The sequence below is a fragment of the Epinephelus lanceolatus genome, chromosome 6 (assembly GCF_041903045.1).
Source record: "Epinephelus lanceolatus isolate andai-2023 chromosome 6, ASM4190304v1, whole genome shotgun sequence".
In the NCBI taxonomy this organism is placed as follows: domain Eukaryota; kingdom Metazoa; phylum Chordata; class Actinopteri; order Perciformes; family Serranidae; genus Epinephelus; species Epinephelus lanceolatus.
Genome location: NC_135739.1, coordinates 15,028,878 through 15,045,259, shown reverse-complemented (window position 1 = coordinate 15,045,259; position 16,382 = coordinate 15,028,878). Strand labels below are relative to the sequence as shown.

Here is a 16,382-nt window from a genome sequence, read left to right as displayed (position 1 = left end):
CCCGCAATTCTGAAATGCAACGCCTTTTCCATTATTAGCTTGTTAGACATAGCTTACATGCGCTAAAAATGGGACAAATTTCAGTTATCTTAGCATCATCATTAATATAATATGCAGAGTTACGGGAGACTTCCATTTCCCTAGTTTACCACTTTGTATTCGCTTGCAAACGTACAATTGTAAGATTTCCTAACAACACGTGAAGGCAGCGTTAACGGTTTCTAACTGAAATAACTACATTTAAACCTCAAATTACGCCTCAAAGCGATTAAAACCAGCATGTCCGTGTTTCAAAGTGAGCTGTGTGTCTATTTTAACTCATAATTAATGGAAGTCCATGTTTCTTTCGCCATATTTTAGTGTTTCTCGTTCATTGACTACATTTCCCATGAAGCTTTGACAGCGTATCAACAACTCTGACGTACTTGAAACACGAGTTATACCGGAAGATTTCTCCAAAAATACACTTTAATTGATGCTCTCATCGCACAGAAGAAGAGCCCCCCTTTCAGGTTGGCTGGAGCTGACATTTAACATTAATTTAATTGTTTTCAACAGTGTATTTTAATGTCCTCTTCATAAACAAATGGCTGTATGCCTAATACATGTCGTATTGCACACTGAGTATTTGTAAAAGTTACCACTGGGCAAACAGCTCTTCTTTCTTTCTTTCTTTCTTTCTTTCGTATCTTATTCCTTTTACTTAATTTCATTGTATGCATTATGTTTTCTTTTAACATGTATCATTTGTTTCTCTCTTTCTACCCACCAACCTAACTAACATGTCTCCTCTGACACCTCTCTTTGCATCTCAGATAATAATGTCATGGCCTCCTCTGCTGATAAAAAGCTGACAGGAGTAGTTGCAGCCACGTTTACTCCACTGACCCCAGAAGGGTAAGCAGCTTTTATAAACCACTTTCCTTTGTGTGCTTGTTTTTTCTATGAAGCCAGCTCTGAGTGATGTATTTGGTGTGTGAGAATTATAGAAAGTTAAAATGGAGGAGCACTACAGCATGGTTGGTATTCGTTCTGCACAATGTATAGGTCTGTATTTTTCACATTTTCCCAAAACAGCGAGATCAACCTCACACAGATTGGACCTTATGTTGACTACTTGAAAGAGAAGCAAGGTGTGAAAGGTATTTTTGGTAAGTTTACAAGTGGATTCTTCCTTTGATATTTGTCACTGTCTGCATTACCCATGAATTTATTTTTATCCTGGCACATATTGCACACTAAGGCGTCCTGGTGGTGGATCCCTCTATGAACGGGCCCCACTTGAGGTTTCTTCCTTTTTAATCAAAACGTCAATCCTTGGCTTGTCTATGTAGTTAATCCCTTTGTGTGTAAATACCATGCAGTTAGACGTCTTTTGCTTTGTTTTATTTCCTTTGTCCTTTGTGTATATTGTATGACGAACTGTATTTAGTGTTGCTGCAAACAGCATGTAGATAAGACATGACTTGTCTGTCTTACAGTGAATGGCACCACCGGAGAGGGCGCGTCTCTCAGCATTGAGGAGAGGAAGATCCTGGCTGCTGAGTGGTGTCAGAAAGCCAAGGGGAAGTAAGTCATCACACAGCCAAACAGTTTTGAGCTAATGCAGCAGAAAGAAAGTTGACAGTTTTTGAAATTGTCTGCATGTCTCCACAGAATCGATCATGTGATTGTGCATGTCGGCTGCATGAGTCTTAAAGATTCCCAAGATCTGGTGAGTTGCTGCTTTTATGTTACCTGCAGTGATGTGAACATTAAATAAAGCACAGGACACATGACAAGACTCTAAGGTGCGTATCATAAAAAAAGAACACGAGTTACAGTAGGTAACAAGACATACTTGGTTAATATGAGTTTAATTGCAATGCTATCAGAAGAAGATGCTAATTTCCACTTTAAATGTTTTGTTTCCACTTTGACAATTCTATCTTTGGGTTTTTGTGGAAGTAGAGTTCATTCTTGTAGGTACTGATAAAGTGTTTTAATATGTTTTTACGGTGGAGAGAAATTTAAGACGGTCTGCCTCGTTGGTGATTCCCAACATTTTCCATTTTCAACATCTAACTTCATTTAGAATTTGCAAGTGGAGACAGTATTTTTTTTTCTTATTGTTTTTATGATTAACACTTAATAATTATGCTGTTTGTAGTTTTTACCCTGTAAAGCACTTTGTAAACTTTGTTTTATAACAGGGCTATATAAAGTTTATTATATTGTTGTTGCTTTAAGTTATACATCCCCAAAACACAAATATATCTTTCAGCTTCATTCCATTTTTTATCCCTCCATTCCAGCGATCGCCATTGCTGGAGACATTATGTTTTCGGGTTGTCTGTCCCATTCTTGTGAATGTGATATCTCAAGAAGGCCTTGAGGGAATTTCTTTAAATCTGACACAAATGTCCACTTGTGCTCAACGATGAACTGGTTAGATTTTGGTGGTCATGGCTCAAAGGTCAAGGTCACTATGACCACATCTGTGTCATTCTTTTGAACGTGATATCTCAAGATTGCCTTAAAGGGAATTTCTTTAAATTTGGCACAAATGTCCGCTTGGATTCAACAATGAACTGATTCAATTTTGGTGGTCATGGATTACAGGTCATAGTCACTGCAACCTCATCTGTCTCATTCTCGTGAACACAGTATCTCAAGAAGGCCTTGAAGGAGTTTCCTTAAATTTGGTACAAACTTCCTCTTGAACTTAAAAATGAACTGATTATAATGTATTGGTCAAAGGTCAACGTCACTGTGACCTCACAAAACATGTTTTTGGCCATAACTCAAGACTTCAATAACAAATGTCTAATAGGAAAAAAAAAAAATATCCAAAAAGTTAAAGATCAGCTTTACTGTGACACCATAATGTTCTGCAAACATACTGTTCTGGCCATCACTCAACATCATATCTCAGGAACAGAAGGGGAAATATTTGGTCAGATACTGAATTGATGTGTGTGATGCATCCATGTTTTCACAGACATGGATGTAAACTGTAACTACAACTTGACTGTTTCACGGAGGCATACAGCCTGAAGCGGTAATTCTAGCTCACATTATACTGTGTTGTTACAGAAATATGGTATCTGTGCCTCTAGAGTGTATATTTCTCTGTATGACCGTTGAATGATGTCACACTGAGGATCTCGAATGTCGGAATTCGGATGTCAGTGTGTGATTGCATGCTACGTCAGTATTAACATAATAGTTGGACAGTACCATTCAGCAGAGCCAGGCTAGCTGTTATCCCGTTTCCACTTATTATGCTAAGCTAAGCTAACAGACTGCTGGCTGTAGCTTCATATTTAATGGATAGATATATGACATATGGCTCTCAACATGGAGGTGGCTGAGCCGATGGCTAGCAACAAATGGTGCGAACAGTGCAAGTAGTGCTAACCAACAACCGCAACAGTACTGAAAGAGCTAACGTTGAATGCATCCACTACAGTAGTAAGTGCCTTAGTTTTCATTGTTCTCCCTCTGGACATTCATCTTTCCTCCAGGCTCGCCATGCAGCACAGATCGGGGCTGATGCAATAGCAGTCATTTCCCCCTCCTTCTTCAAGCCCAGCTCTGCAGGTATACAATTCTTTTAGTTGTAAAAGCATTTATTTCCCCATTTTAAAATGCGTAATCATCAAACGTCCATTCTCACTTTTCATTCATGTGTCAATACTGTACTGATGAAGCTCAGTTGGAAAGTACAACCAAAACAAAATGACTTATTTCCATGATGTAAATTGTCCACATTTCTTTCTCTCTCTCTCTCTCATCCTGCTTCAGATGTCTTGAGGTCGTACCTTAAGGAAGTGGCTTCAGTTGCCCCAACTCTGCCCTTCTATTACTATAATTTTCCAGCTCTCACTGGTGTTAATGGTTAGTGCCATTGCTGATTGATTTTGCTGTCACACACCATTTAGAAATAAGACTTTGCATCTCTAGCCATGGTAAAAGCATATTGAATGTCAGACCATCTTTACTGATGGCATACTGAATCTGAAATGGTCTTTTTTTTCTCTTCAGTGCCAGTAAGAGATTTGTTGGAAGGTATTAAGGAGCTCATTCCCTCCTTCAGAGGTGTGAAGTTCAGTGGGACAGACCTGATGGACTTTGGTCAGTGTGTCAGCAACAGTCAGCCTGACTGGTCCTTCCTCTACGGCATGGACGAGGTCAGCTGTTTCTTCCTCACCATCATCTTTGGTCCATCTGTTCTGTGCTTACATTACAAGATGACATTTTGTGACTCTGTCCTCCACCACAGAGCCGGCCTAAAACAAAATTTCTTCATTTGTTCCATAGCAACTGCTCGCAGCTCTGGTTCTGGGAGCCCACGGAGCAGTTGGCAGGTCAGTGTGTGGACCTGTGAAATGCTATGTCTCCTTTCAGTTTAACAGTTATATGTAAATTGCTTTTAATTTCTCTGCCCGTAGCACATATAACTACATGGGATGTCATGTCAACAAGCTCATATCAGCGTTTGAGAAAGGCGACCTTGTTGAAGCCAGGTCAATACAGGTACTGTCCATTTCCCTGCAGTTGCTCCCAACTTCTGTTTGACATCATTTTTGGTTACTAACATCATTGTCTAATTTTCCATGAGCAGTTCAAGGTGCAAGAGCTGATCAGTTATGCCATAAAAGTTGGTGAGTGGTGCTTGTGTCATAATATTTTATACAAGATAAATTAATGCTCTTCGACTGTAAGAGTCTTTCTCCACCTCTGAAACTGCCTTATTGTTCTTGACAGGCTTTGATGTTGGAGTGAACAAGCAGCTGATGAGTGAGGTGTCGGGCTTGAGTCTCGGGCCCCCTCGACTCCCTGTGAAGACATGTCTTCCTGCTGATGCTCTGTCCATTGCAGAGAAATATTACAGCATTTTTTCCTGAACAAAGCACTGGTCAAACTGGACTGTCGAACTCTCTCAATAACTCAGCACACCAATTCTGATGAAGACATTTAACATTGCAACATGTTTTGATTGTTTTTCTTCCTTTAAAATCCCAGTTATGGAAAAACCCAGACTTTAAGATGACTCTATCAGAGGGAGGATAACGGACAGAGGAGGCATTACTGGTATGAACACTTTCACTCCAGAAAATGGAAAAGGTAACATCTGAGTTGTCAAAAGGGAGCATAAAACACTCACAAATGAGATTCAGCACTTGTTTCAGGTAAATTTTATACCATAAATTTCTTACTATTGTGCAATGATCCATTTTTAGGTTCACATTTAAATCTACTATGTTCTGTTCCTGGCAAGTTTCAAAATGACAAAGCCAGATTATCTCTAAGACCTGTACAAGTGTGTGTGAGACAGTGAGTGTGTCTCATGGTGCCTAATCAGATGGAAATTCTGCATTTCCTGTTTTTAACCTGCTTTCTAAGTCTGTATTTCCAAACATTTCCCTAAGACATGATGGTTTGCTGCTGTTTTTGGCCTGAGGTTACTACACTTTTCTGAAGATGTTTGATTATTTGCATGAGCTGATAATGAAAATTGAAAATAAAAATATACTGTGGATTCTCTTTTCTTGGTAAAGACTTTAGGGAAACTTCAAAAAACCCTGACATTAAATTTTAACTATTACACCTCATCAGTAGATGGATTCTACCAAATAGCTGTTGACTCTAAACCTGGAATAAAGTGTGTTTTTTTTAATCCAAAATTAGCCCCCAGTTTTATACTATATTTAAAACTAGTATTCCAAGTCATCTCCAAACCTGAACGTCACTGCTGTTCCAAATGAACCTCTAATTATGGGGTTCGGTCATGTAGTTTTAACCATTGTGGTTGCATTAAATACTTTGGCTTCTCTATTCATCGCAAAAGGGAGCGAGGGACAGTTTGAAAATAGATTGGTTATATCATCAGTGTTACAGGATTACGCAGCTTTCACCTCCAAATTATTCTGTTGACTCATCCTCAGCTTGCTCCAGCTATTTTTTATTCCAAGTTTGTTATTTAATAGAGCTTTAAAAACCAATGCAGTGAGTAATCTGAGTGTGTTTTGCAGCAGAGTCACCTGGTTGTCCTCAGTTGACTTCGCTTTATTGTGACTCAGTGAGACACCGAAGCACAGAGACCCTCTTCACAGCAGTATGATATTTCTGACCCCAAAGGCAACTACTATAGTACAAGGGAAGGTGGATGTGTCATGTGACATGACATTAGTTGGTAACAACTAGTCTGGCACCTCTTAGCCCTCACAAGTTCATCAATGTTGGGTGTGTAAAGTGATCCAGTGGGCTAAACTGGACCCTCTGGTGGGCCAGTCCTGATCTAAACACTGTCACCTGTTGTTAAAAGTTTTATAGTTTTGACCATATATTTATCAGTTACTCCTCAGTTTAGCATCTTTTGCATCATCTAATCACCACTTTCTCTTTAATGTTGCTTTAATGTTTATATTTTCTGCTCCAACAGCCCTGTGTACTCATGAGGATCATCAGTGTTATTCTATATCATCTCTCCTTTCTAACTGCTCCATCTGTCAACATGGCACCAGTCCTGTACCACCGCAGCTGCAGGCACATACTCACACAGCAGGGAGTCACATTAAAGCGAAGTCAACTGAGGACAACCAGGTGACTCTCATGGAAAACACTAAAATATTTACACGCAGGAGATCGACTTAGTACTAAAGTGATACCAAAGTGTGCTGTAATGTGTTTTTATGTGTTGCAGAGCAGGATGGAGAGCACACATATCACACGTAGTGCTGGATCAAAAAAATCGAAATCAAACTCTGAATACAGTGCGCAGATCTCCTGTCTAGTTCTTGCTTTAGAAGTACCACTCTGCCCACTCCAGACAGCCTCTGGGTAGAAACAAGTTTCATGGGCATGAATGCTTTGCTTCACATGCCTGTCTGAGCAGTGCTCCCTGTGACAGTGTCTGATGGTGCTCATTTTAACTGCCTTCTGGCTACATCTAAGGGATAGCAGTGTCAAAAATGAGCATCACTATAATGGCCTGTTACTTGACGTCATGGGCTCACTGTTGCCCTCCACACACACACACACACACACACAGAGTGCTCACAGAGGGCTACTGCAGGTCACAACATGACATGCAGCCTGAAGGGCGGGATGCTGCAAAACACACACAGATTACTCACTGCACTTGTTTTTAAAGCTCTATTAAAAAAACAAAGTTGTAATAAAACAGCTTGAACACTCTGACACACAAAGACACTAAATAATTTGGAGGTGAGAGCTGAACCCTGTAACACTGGTTATGTTTGTCTTATTGGATGACATAGCTTCTCACAATCTATTTTCAAACTGTCCCTCACTGCCTATTGTGGTGAATTCAGAAGCCAAAGTATTTAATGCAACCACACTGGTTAAAACTACACGACTGAACCTCATAATTAGAGGTTCATTTGGAACAGCAGTGACGTTCAGGTTTGGAGACAACTATGGAACTAGTTTTGAATATAGTAAAAAACTGAGTCCAAAACAACAGGTTTTCTTACTAAAAATTAGTCTGCCTAACTCCTCACCTTCAGATCTGCCTCTCACATCTGATGCTCTCTGTTCTCTCAGTACCCTGACTTTTCCTTTAAGAGCCCCTCATTTTTGTGAGGCAAGCTCAACTTACAGGGTAGCACCCCACCTCACATGCTTACATAGCAGCACTTCTGAGATTTTAATAAATATAAGTTTACTTATGGGTAAATACCATATTGATTGTTGCAAGTGGAGAAACACCAAGCCCCTCTTTTACTGGTTTGTAAATTACTTTAACTTGCTTTCTTGTACCTGAAAAAAAAAGATCTCTAGCAGGATAGCAAGAAAGTTAAGTGTTAATTTTTCTAATTTTTTGTTGTTTTGAATGATGACTGTTGTGTTGGATCTCGATGTCACTTGCTCCTTTTTGATAAATTTGGTATTTTTATTTTTACAATTGTTATTTTTATATATTTAAATCTCCCCCAGCCTCTTTTATTTCATTTTGTTATTAATTTATTAGTTGTTGTTTTTTTTTAATTGCTCTCAAAAAATCTGACCCCTGATGTCAGACCGCGCTATTTCACATACCTGTGGGGGGTGGGAGTATCAGATGGCATGTTGAACTGTGTTTTCATTTTTAAAAAAAATACATTTGTTTATCATGTCAATACATATACCTTGTATTGTTCATAATATAACTCAGCAAGTAATCTGTTGTATTTTATCCCATTTATGGGTGATACCATAGACCTTTTCATGGACCCCCTTGGCCTTGGGCCAGGGGCATCTGTTCTCTTTGACGCCCCCTAACGGCGGGACAGGATAGCTGTGCTAACCTGCTAGGTAGTTAGCTGAGCTCGCGACAAAAAACAGACCGGGAATACAAGACAACTCGACAAAAGCCGTGTCCGTTGTTGAGGAGCGGACCCGAGCGAGCTATCTTTACTGTACTTCGAGTTATATAGTGGATAATTTCGCTGTACGCCGCTGTTTCTCCAAGCTAGCCTGTCTGAAAAAAACGGACGTTGTGGCGATGATACCATCAACAACATCCGCCTATTTATCTTAAAGACTATTATGCCCTCGGTTTAGCTTGTCAGGTAACATTTACTCGCAACCTGGGGAACAAATCGCCTATTCCTCGCTGGGATTTGTGCATGTAACTCTACATATTGCTGCAGTCTCACTGTTAAGCACATATAAACTAAACCCAAGGATAACTAGTCGTTCACTGGCTTTTGAATGGGTTACATAAGTCATTAGAGTTGTTGCCTGGCAGTCCAAATTTCGGAATTAAAGTCTTGTGTTGCCTTTGAGTGCTAAAAGTTCTGGGGGGAAAAAAACTCAGCGCTCCTCGCCCACACTCAAATGTCTCCATTTTAGGGTGTAAACGAAATGTAATCTTTATTCAGAATAACTTAAGGCATATTTTGATATTCAAACAATAAAACAACCCTTAAGCTATGTCAATTATTTACGGGTATTTCCGTAATTGTTAAATGCAACGCCTTTTCCATTATGGCCTTGTTTCATATAGATTATACGAGCTAAAAGGGGCAAATTTCAGTTATTTAGGTAAAATCGTAAAGGTTTTATATTGAGTTACAGGATAATTCATTCTCCCTAGTTTACAACTACAGTTTGCAAGCGTACATTTTAAGATTTCCTAACAACACGTGAAGGCAACGTTTGTTTTGTAACTGAAATAACTACATTTAAACGTCCAGGTACACCTCAAAGCGATTAAAAACGCCATATCTTTAGTCAAAAGTGAGCTGTGTATCTTTTATAACTCATGATTATGGAAGTCCGCGTTTATCTGTCATATTTTACTGTTTTTCATCCATTAACTACATTTCCCATGAAGCTTTGCGGTGTCACATGATGCTCAGATGGCCTCACATGACAGATAATCAACAACTACCAGCCGTGCCTGAAACACAAGTTATAACCGGCAACAGATTTCTCCCCAAACCCAGCCTGATTGATGCTCTCGACGCACAGAAGGAGAAGTGCTCTTACAGGTAGGATGGAGCTGATATTTGTCATTATTTTAATAGTTTTAGACGGTGTTTTTTAAATTTTCTCTTCATATATAAATGACTGTAAGCCTAATAAATGTCTTAATTGTTGCATACTGTGTATCAATTGGATGCACGATGCAGTATTTGTAAAAAAAAAAAAAAATGTGGCTTTTAAGAGCAAGATAGTGTGTCACGTGAAAGAATACCACTGGACAAACTGTATTTTTTTTTATTTAATTAATTTAATTAGATTTTATTTGATTTAATTTGTATTGATTTAATTTTTTTATGCATTTTTCCTCACTTAACTTATTTTGCATCTCAGATAGTCTTGTCAGTCATGGCGGCCTCTGCTGATGAAAAGCTGACAGGACTAGTTGCAGCCGTGTTTACTCCACTGACCACAGAAGGGTAAGCAGCTTTTATAAACCACTTCCCTTTGTCTGCTTGTTTTTTCCCATGAATCCAGCTCTGAGTGATGTATTTGGTGTGTGAGAAAGTACAGAAAGTTGAGAGAGAAATCAGTGTGGACATATTTGAAAACTGTGACACACTCCCCTGGACTGAGCACTATGGTTGGTATTCTTTTTGCAAAATATGTAGGTCTATATTTTTCATGTTTTCCCAAAACAGTGAAGTCAACCTCACACAGATTGGACCTTATGTTGACTACCTGAAAGAGAAGCAAGGCGTTAAAGGTATATTTGGTAAGTTTACAAGTGGATTCTTCTTTTGATATTTGTCATTGTCTGCGTTCCCATCTGAATCCACCCCTGATTGTGCTTCTCCACCTTGTTGGTTTGTTGACATGTTAATGTGTTTCTACTGTTAACCATCTCCTTCTGGGTAAAAAAGGTGCAGGGTTGGGTCAAACTAACTTAAAATGTTGTCAGGCAGCATTGATAACATACTTGAATATGAAACCTCAGTCAGTTAGTTGTTAGTCTTGGAGTGCTTATACTCTTACAGTCAAACTGCATTAAAATAAAATTTTCTGTCCAGTAATTTCACAAAACTTTGAAAAAGAAAGATGAGAGCTCTTCTGCAGGCTGAAGGCATCATTGTCTTTTTTTTCAAGACCATGATAGTTAACATTTTTACTGCACTTGTCTCTATATTAAAATGCAATTCTTCCACCTGTAACTGTAACAAAACTACCAATTATTTTATTAATAATAATTCATTAACTTGTAGACATACAATCCACACTAAATGTAACGCATCAACACTCAACTCAGAGGAGCTGTCTGTCAAACTTGTTGCTTCATAGTGTGTGAATCACATAATGATTTTGACATCAACTTTAGTGTCGTTATTTCAAAGGAACATGCAGTTTTTATTTTACATTTTTGCTGCACTTGTCTCTCCCTTAAAATGCAATTCTACCACCTGAAACTATAACACAACTACCAATTATTTTTTAATAATAATTTTAATTATTTTTAGCCACATAATCCATATTAAATGTAATGTTATGACACCCAACTCCCTGGAGCTGTCCGTTAAACCTATTTCTTCATAGTGTGTGATTCACATAATGATTTCGACATCAACTTCAGTGTCGTTATCTCAAAGGAACATACTCATTTTTAAAAAATTTTGTGCAATTGTTCCTACAGAAAAAGAGAGGTCTACTTTCATTTCTACCATTGTTTTAAAAAGAATATAATTTGAAAAACAATTATTATAAATACATTAGCAGAGTCTGTACCCAGTGAAGTGAACTGAAACAATTAATTGTCAGCTTTCTGTTGAGTGACAAATCAGTTAAAATTATAAACCACCGCACACTGAACTGAATTTCTGTGATTTTTATTGAGAGCCAACAATGCGTTTCACCCGTGGCTTCTTTAGGTTTGCTCGACAGAATCACATGACCACTCACAGGTGTGCTAAATACACATGGGTCACATGACTTATTATCACAGATAGTTTTCATTATTTTTTCTTTCACATTCTTCACAAACATTTTTCAAAAGATGATTTACAATTCATCCAAAAAGCAGAATACATTTACACACATGACACAGATCAAAAAATAAACAAGATTCATAAAGAGTACAAAGGGCCCTTGTGGATCCCTATGAATCCAAATTACCTGTGGAGGGAGATATACCTTAATATTAACATCACAGAAAAGGACTCAAATCAAGTCCATGTGGCTCAAGTATAGGCCTATTCAATTCATGGATCCAAAATGCTCCCCTTCTTAAAAGTTGGTTGATCAAATTACCTCCCTGTGGATTGGGTAAGTAACTGACCCATGTTTTTTCTCCCTGTAGTGTCTAGCAATGGCATAATCCATGTTCCCCTTTCTAATGGCAGCATTATGCCCAGCACCAAAAACAAAAAAATAAAACTGAAAAACGGAACCATAATGTCTCTTTCCAGAAATCATGACCCGGTTACTCAAAATAATCCACAGACCTTGTTGTGAGCAGTTTCATGTAGGAACTATTTTCTTTCAACTAAACTACACCCACCAGCTGTATCACTGTGCAGAACAAGTGTGCATCTACTGCTAGCTCACTTAGCATTACTGAATTAGCTGACGTTACAGCTCAGCCGAGTAGGACACTATTAATGTTTACATCTCATGCTGTCATGAGCACGAGCCTCTCGTACATGAGTAGATGCACACTTCCTTCTGCGTGGTGATGCAGTTGGTGGGTGTAGTTTGGTAGAGAGAAAATAGTTCCTCCATAAAACTGCTCACAACAAGGTCTGTGGATTATCTTGAGTAACCAGGTCATGACTTCTGGAAAGAGACATTGCTGTTGAGTTTTTAATTTTTTTATTTAATTTCATTTATGTATTTGCTTTTTTGGCGTTTGAGCCGAGTGTCATCTAGTTTCATTATATTGGTGAGAAGGCTCTCTACAGCTGATATCTCCAACACAAACTCACACCAAAACAATCGAGATTGATATAGCACTAATATGTTTGTTTATTTCTATTTAGGGGTGAACATGTCCCTTTATCGCTCTGTTTCCATAGAAGTGTCTCTCTGAGCTCCTTTGTGACCTCACCCGGAAAAGAATGTTTGTGCTGATCTTTGTGCCTCATCATGTTTTGATGTATTTTCTCATCTGGCTGTCCTTGTCTGCATTACGGCTCATTACCCATGAAATTGTTTTGTCCTGACACATATTGTACACTAAGGTGTCGTTTCATCATTTCATCATTTTATGCGTAAAGCAATGCAATTAGACGTCTTGTGCTTTGTTCTATTTCCTTTGTCCTTTGTGGATATTGTATGACATACTGCATTTTGTGATGCTGGAAACAGCATGTAGATAAGACATGACTTGGGTTTCTTACAGTGAATGGCACCACTGGAGAGGGCGCGTCTCTTAGTGTTGAGGAGAGGAAGATCCTGGCTGCAGAGTGGTGTCAGAAAGCCAAGGGGAAGTAAGTCATTACACAGCCAAACAGTTTTGAGCTAATGCAGCAGAAAGAAAGTTGACAGTTTTTGAAATTATGTGCATGTATGTGCATGTCTCCACAGAATCGATCATGTGATTGTGCATGTCGGCTGCATGAGTCTTAAAGATTCCCAAGAACTGGTGAGTTGCTGCTTTTATGTTGCCTGCAGTGATGTGAACAGGCTTAGCTTAGTTGTTAGTTATTTTTAAAGCACATTTCAGCAACAAGACAATTCAAAGTGCTCAACATGTCTTTAAGTTTAGCACAAATGTCCACTTGGACTCAACGATGAACTGAGTAGATTTTAGTGGTCATGGATCTAAGGTCATGGTCACTTCGACCTTGCCCTCTCATTCTTGTGAACTCAATATCTCATGAAGGCCTTGAGGAAGTTTCCTTAAATTTGGTACCAACTTGTACTTGGACTCAAGAATACTGATTATTATTTGTTAGTCAAAGGTCAAGGTCACTGTGACCTCACAAAACATGTTTTGAGCCATTTTGACCGTCATATACAGCGCCTTTTAAACTAGTTGTCAACTTGAATGAGAAAAAAACAACAAAGTTGTTGATGTACATGTTCAGAGCTGATAAATGTGTTTTTAGATGAATATTTTTTCAGCAATAGGAACTAAATCATAGATCACAACACTACAGTAACAGTACACTGTATAAACTACAATGTTTAATGCATCCACTACAGTAGTAAGTGCCTTAGTTTTCATTGTTCTCCCTCTGGATGTTCATGTTTCCTCCAGGCTCGCCACGCAGCACAGATCGGGGCTGATGCAATAGCAGTCATTTCCCCCTCCTTCTTCAAGCCCAGCTCTGCAGGTATACAATTCTTTTAGTGGTAAAAGCATTTATTTCCCCATTTTCAAATGCGTAATCATCAAACGTCCATTCTCACTTTTCATTCATGTGTCAATACTGTACTGATGAAGCTCAGTTGGAAAGTACAACCAAAACAAAATGACTTATTTCCATGATGTAAATTGTCCACATTTCTTTCTCTCTCTCTCTCTCATCCTGCTTCAGACATCTTGAGGTCGTACCTTAAGGAAGTGGCTTCAGTTGCCCCAACTCTGCCCTTCTATTATTATCATCTTCCAGCTCTCACTGGTGTTAATGGTTAGTGCCATTGCTGATTGATTTTGTGGCCACTTAACTGACAGCATATTGAATCTGGAATGGTATTTTTTTCTCTTCAGTGCCAGTAAGAGATTTGTTGGAAGGTATTAAGGAGCTCATTCCCTCCTTCAGAGGTGTGAAGTTCAGTGGGACAGACCTGATGGACTTTGGCCAGTGTGTCAGCAACAGTCAGCCTGACTGGTCCTTCCTCTACGGCGTGGACGAGGTCAGCTGTTTCTTCCTCACCATCATCTTTGGTCCATCTGTTCTGTGCTTACATTACAAGATGACATTTTGTGACTCTGTCCTCCACCACAGAGCCAGCCTAAAACAAAATTTCTTCATTTGTTCCATAGCAACTGCTCGCAGCTCTGGTTCTGGGAGCCCACGGAGCAGTTGGCAGGTCAGTGTGTGAACCTGTGAAATGCTATGTCTCCTTTCAGTTTAACAGTTTAACAGTTATGTAAAATGCTTTTAATTGCACTACCTGCAGCACATATAACTACATGGGATGTCATGTCAACAAGCTCATATCAGCGTTTGAGAAAGGCGACCTTGTTGAAGCCAGGACGATACAGGTACTGTCCATTTCCCTGCAGTTGCTCCCAACTTCTGTTTGACATCATTTTTGGTTACTAACATCATTGTCTAATTTTCCATGAACAGTTCAAGGTGCAAGAGCTGATCAGTTATGCCATAAAAGTTGGTGAGTGGTGCTTGTGTCATAATATTTTATACAAGATAAATTAATGCTCTTCGACTGTAAGAGTCTTTCTCCACCTCTGAAACTGCCTTATTGTTCTTGACAGGCTTTGATGTTGGAGTGAACAAGCAGCTGATGAGTGAGGTGTCAGGCTTGAGTCTCGGGCCCCCTCGACTCCCTGTGAAGACATGTCTTCCTGCTGATGCTCTCTCCATCAAGGCGAAATATCACAGTATTTTTCCTCCTGAACAAAGTACTGGGCAAACCTCGACTGTAGAAATCCCTCAGTAACTCAGCAAACCACTTCTGATGAAGACATTTACACATTGAATCAAACCTTACCATTAAATTGGTCATCTGTTTCACCACTCAGTCCTTCCCGTTAATGGGAAAAATCTAATATGTTCACAAATATTTTAATGTCAGTGTTAATCATTTCATAGAATTCATAAAATAACTAGCTCGCGGTGCCCAGGGGAATGTGGCACTTTTGTTTTGCTACGTTTAGGGAACTGGGGACCATCACACATCAGCAGTGTTACCTTATTATCTTGTGCTGTTTAAGCTGAACCTCATTTTAGGAGTTTGAGTACTCTAAATCCCAGAAACCCAGACTTTAAGATGACTCCATCAGACGGAGGATAACAGACAGAAAGGGCATTACTCGTATGAACATTGTTCCATGGGAAAATTAACACTCCAGAAAAGGGAAAAGGTGATAAAACATCCGAGTTGTTAGAAGGAATTCATTTTATACTGTCATTTTTTTTATTAAGTGTTTTCTTTCTTAATGATGCATTAAAGGGAAATGTCGTGTGTTATTAAGTATGTTTGATTTTCATTGTTATAACAAATAATAATAGTAATTTCCTATGCAATGATTTATGTCTCTTATGTTCCTGAAAAGTTTAAAAATCACAAGGCCAGTTTATCTCTAAGACCTGAACAAGTGTGTGTGTCTGTTCGTGTGTGTGCGTGTGAGACAGTGAGTGTGATCAGATGGAAATTCTGCATTGCCCGTTTTTTATCCTGCTTTCTAACTAAAACATGATGGTTTTACGCTGTCTTTTTCCTGAGATTACTACTATTTTTGTGTCATTTGATTATTTGTATGAGCTGAAAATAAAACTGAAAAAAAATCTATTGTGGATTCTTTTTTGCTGGTTGTATTTTGCTGGTAAAGAGTTTGGGGAAACAACTGAGAACAACCAGGTGACTTCAGTTTTTATGTGACTCCCTGCTGTGTGAGTATGAGCCTGCAGCTGCGGTGGCACAGGACTGGTGCCATGTTGACAGATGGAGCAGATAGAAAGGAGAGATGATATAGAATGACACTGATAATCCTCATGAGTACACAGGGCTGTTGGAGCAGAAAAAAAATAAACAAAGAGAAAATGGTGATTATATGATGCAAAAGATGCTGAACTGAAGTGAGCTGGTAAATATATGATCAAAACTAAAACTTCAATGGGTGACAGTGCTTGATCGGGGCTGTCAAACATATGGGCAGAACTTGCCCACCATAGGGTCCGATCCAGCCCACTAGATCACTTTGCACACTTAATATTGATGCACTTGTGAGGGCTAAGAGGTGCCAGATTTCAGGAGCAAGTGAAACTGAGTAGTTGACTTCATGTGAA

The 16,382-nt window shown here is 39.0% G+C and overlaps 2 protein-coding genes across 2 annotated transcripts; both read left to right on the top strand.

The window, feature by feature from the left end:
* The first annotated feature begins 392 nt into the window (after nt 1–392).
* On the top strand, nt 393–5,529 carry LOC117253462 (N-acetylneuraminate lyase-like). The gene is made up of 12 exons (XM_033620936.2): nt 393–512; nt 816–897; nt 1,078–1,151; nt 1,482–1,569; nt 1,657–1,714; nt 3,507–3,582; nt 3,787–3,879; nt 4,027–4,172; nt 4,303–4,349; nt 4,434–4,518; nt 4,607–4,646; nt 4,750–5,529. The coding sequence occupies exons 1-12, from the start codon at nt 476–478 to the stop codon at nt 4,887–4,889; spliced, it is 966 nt and encodes a 321-aa protein (XP_033476827.2). The 5' UTR covers nt 393–475; the 3' UTR covers nt 4,890–5,529.
* Nucleotides 5,530–9,305: 3,776 nt separating this feature from the next.
* Nucleotides 9,306–15,620, top strand: LOC117253436 (N-acetylneuraminate lyase). Its single transcript, XM_033620871.2, has 12 exons — nt 9,306–9,482; nt 9,808–9,893; nt 10,116–10,189; nt 12,806–12,893; nt 12,991–13,048; nt 13,667–13,742; nt 13,947–14,039; nt 14,120–14,265; nt 14,396–14,442; nt 14,533–14,617; nt 14,706–14,745; nt 14,849–15,620. The coding sequence occupies exons 2-12, from the start codon at nt 9,823–9,825 to the stop codon at nt 15,031–15,033; spliced, it is 963 nt and encodes a 320-aa protein (XP_033476762.1). The 5' UTR covers nt 9,306–9,482; nt 9,808–9,822; the 3' UTR covers nt 15,034–15,620.
* Nucleotides 15,621–16,382: the final 762 nt, after the last annotated feature.